This window comes from Limulus polyphemus, unplaced genomic scaffold (assembly GCF_000517525.1).
Source record: "Limulus polyphemus unplaced genomic scaffold, Limulus_polyphemus-2.1.2 Scaffold2810, whole genome shotgun sequence".
Taxonomy (NCBI): Eukaryota; Metazoa; Arthropoda; class Merostomata; order Xiphosura; family Limulidae; genus Limulus; species Limulus polyphemus.
Genome location: NW_013668420.1, coordinates 145,198 through 146,665, shown reverse-complemented (window position 1 = coordinate 146,665; position 1,468 = coordinate 145,198). Strand labels below are relative to the sequence as shown.

Below are 1,468 nucleotides of genomic sequence, written 5' to 3'. Positions count from 1 at the left end.
GACGGTAATGGCGGGATCCTATAATAGTAGAGTTGACTTCAGAAACAAACATGATGTGATGAGAGTGACGACGGTAATGGCGGGATCCTATAATAGTAGAGTTGACTTCAGAAACAAACATGATATGATGAGAGTGACGACGGTAATGGCGGGATCCTATAATAGTAGAGTTGACTTCAGAAACAAACATGATATGATGAGAGTGACGACGGTAATGGCGGGATCCTATAATAGTAGAGTTGACTTCAGAAACAAACATGATATGATGAGAGTGACGACGGTAATGGCGGGACCTATGAGCTCTTGATTACATATGTTAAACAACATCTCAATACTTGTTTTCGTTATTTCTAAACGTTTTTTTTTTCATATTTGCTACTTTGATAGCTATTAAACTGTGAGTTAGAAAAAACAAGTGCCAAGTTGTTTTATTTCTCATATCAAAGTACGTCGTACACATATATATGTATTTACCAATGATCAGCCAGTGTCTCCTCGTAACTCATTGTTTAAAAAATATACAACTCCTAAAAACTTGGTTTGTGAATATCTATGACACTAATTTATGGAAGCATGCCATTGGCTTATGAACATCTATGACGTGGGTTATGGACACTATGACACTGATTTTTGGACATGTATAACATTAGCTTATGGATATCTATGACGTTGGCTTATGGGCATTTATGGCGTTAGTTGTGGACATTATGACAGTGATTTATGGACATGTATGTCATTGGCTTATGGACATCTATGACGTTGGTTGTGGACATTATGACACAAATATTTGGACATCTATGACGTTGGGGTTTGAACATTTATGCCATTTATGGACACCTGTGATGTTTATTTGTGGATATTTATGACACTTGTTGTTTGCAACTATGGTATTGATAAGTATACATGACATTACCTCGCGAAATTTCATATTTCAATAATTATGAATCATTGTTTTTGTTGCTTCAGCATTCACTGAAAGTCTATGACTTTTTATTAAAAGAAAGAACTGAAGTTATGACGTTGGTATCTCGTCCTGTAAAGTATATAAATATTTAATTTCAATGAGTAAGACATTTCATAAACACATTTTATCTATTCATTTGTTTATTGTTAAGAAAATGTGAATACCTTTGGAAGTTTCTCTGGGTCTCCAGGATGTCTTGGAATAAGTTTCGCCAAGCGTTGGAAACCGTAATCTATCGTTGGTTCATTTAGAGCTTAACAAAAGAAGAGTAAAAAATCGTAAACGTCACCAGTCTGAGAAGTCCTGGGATATAATTATAATATCAATATTCTAGTAGAAAGAATTAGGTTTCGTTACCATACCACTCTTACCTTGAAAGTGAGAGATACCCACAAACATAGAAATAATGATGTATTAATTCAGAGAGATACCCACAACCATAGAAATAATGATGTATTAATTCAGAGAGATACCCACAACCATAGAAATAATGATGTATTAATT

General features: G+C 34.3%; 1 protein-coding gene across 2 annotated transcripts in view; it reads right to left on the bottom strand.

Moving 5' to 3' along the window:
- Positions 1–1,468, bottom strand: part of LOC106467957 (transcription factor collier-like) — a 148,532-nt gene that overhangs the window by 4,037 nt on the left and 143,027 nt on the right. For both annotated transcript variants that reach the window (XM_022396198.1, XM_022396199.1), the window contains exon 11: positions 1,129–1,217. In XM_022396198.1, coding sequence (XP_022251906.1) covers positions 1,129–1,217 — 89 coding nt within the window. The remainder of the gene's footprint in view (positions 1–1,128; positions 1,218–1,468) is intronic.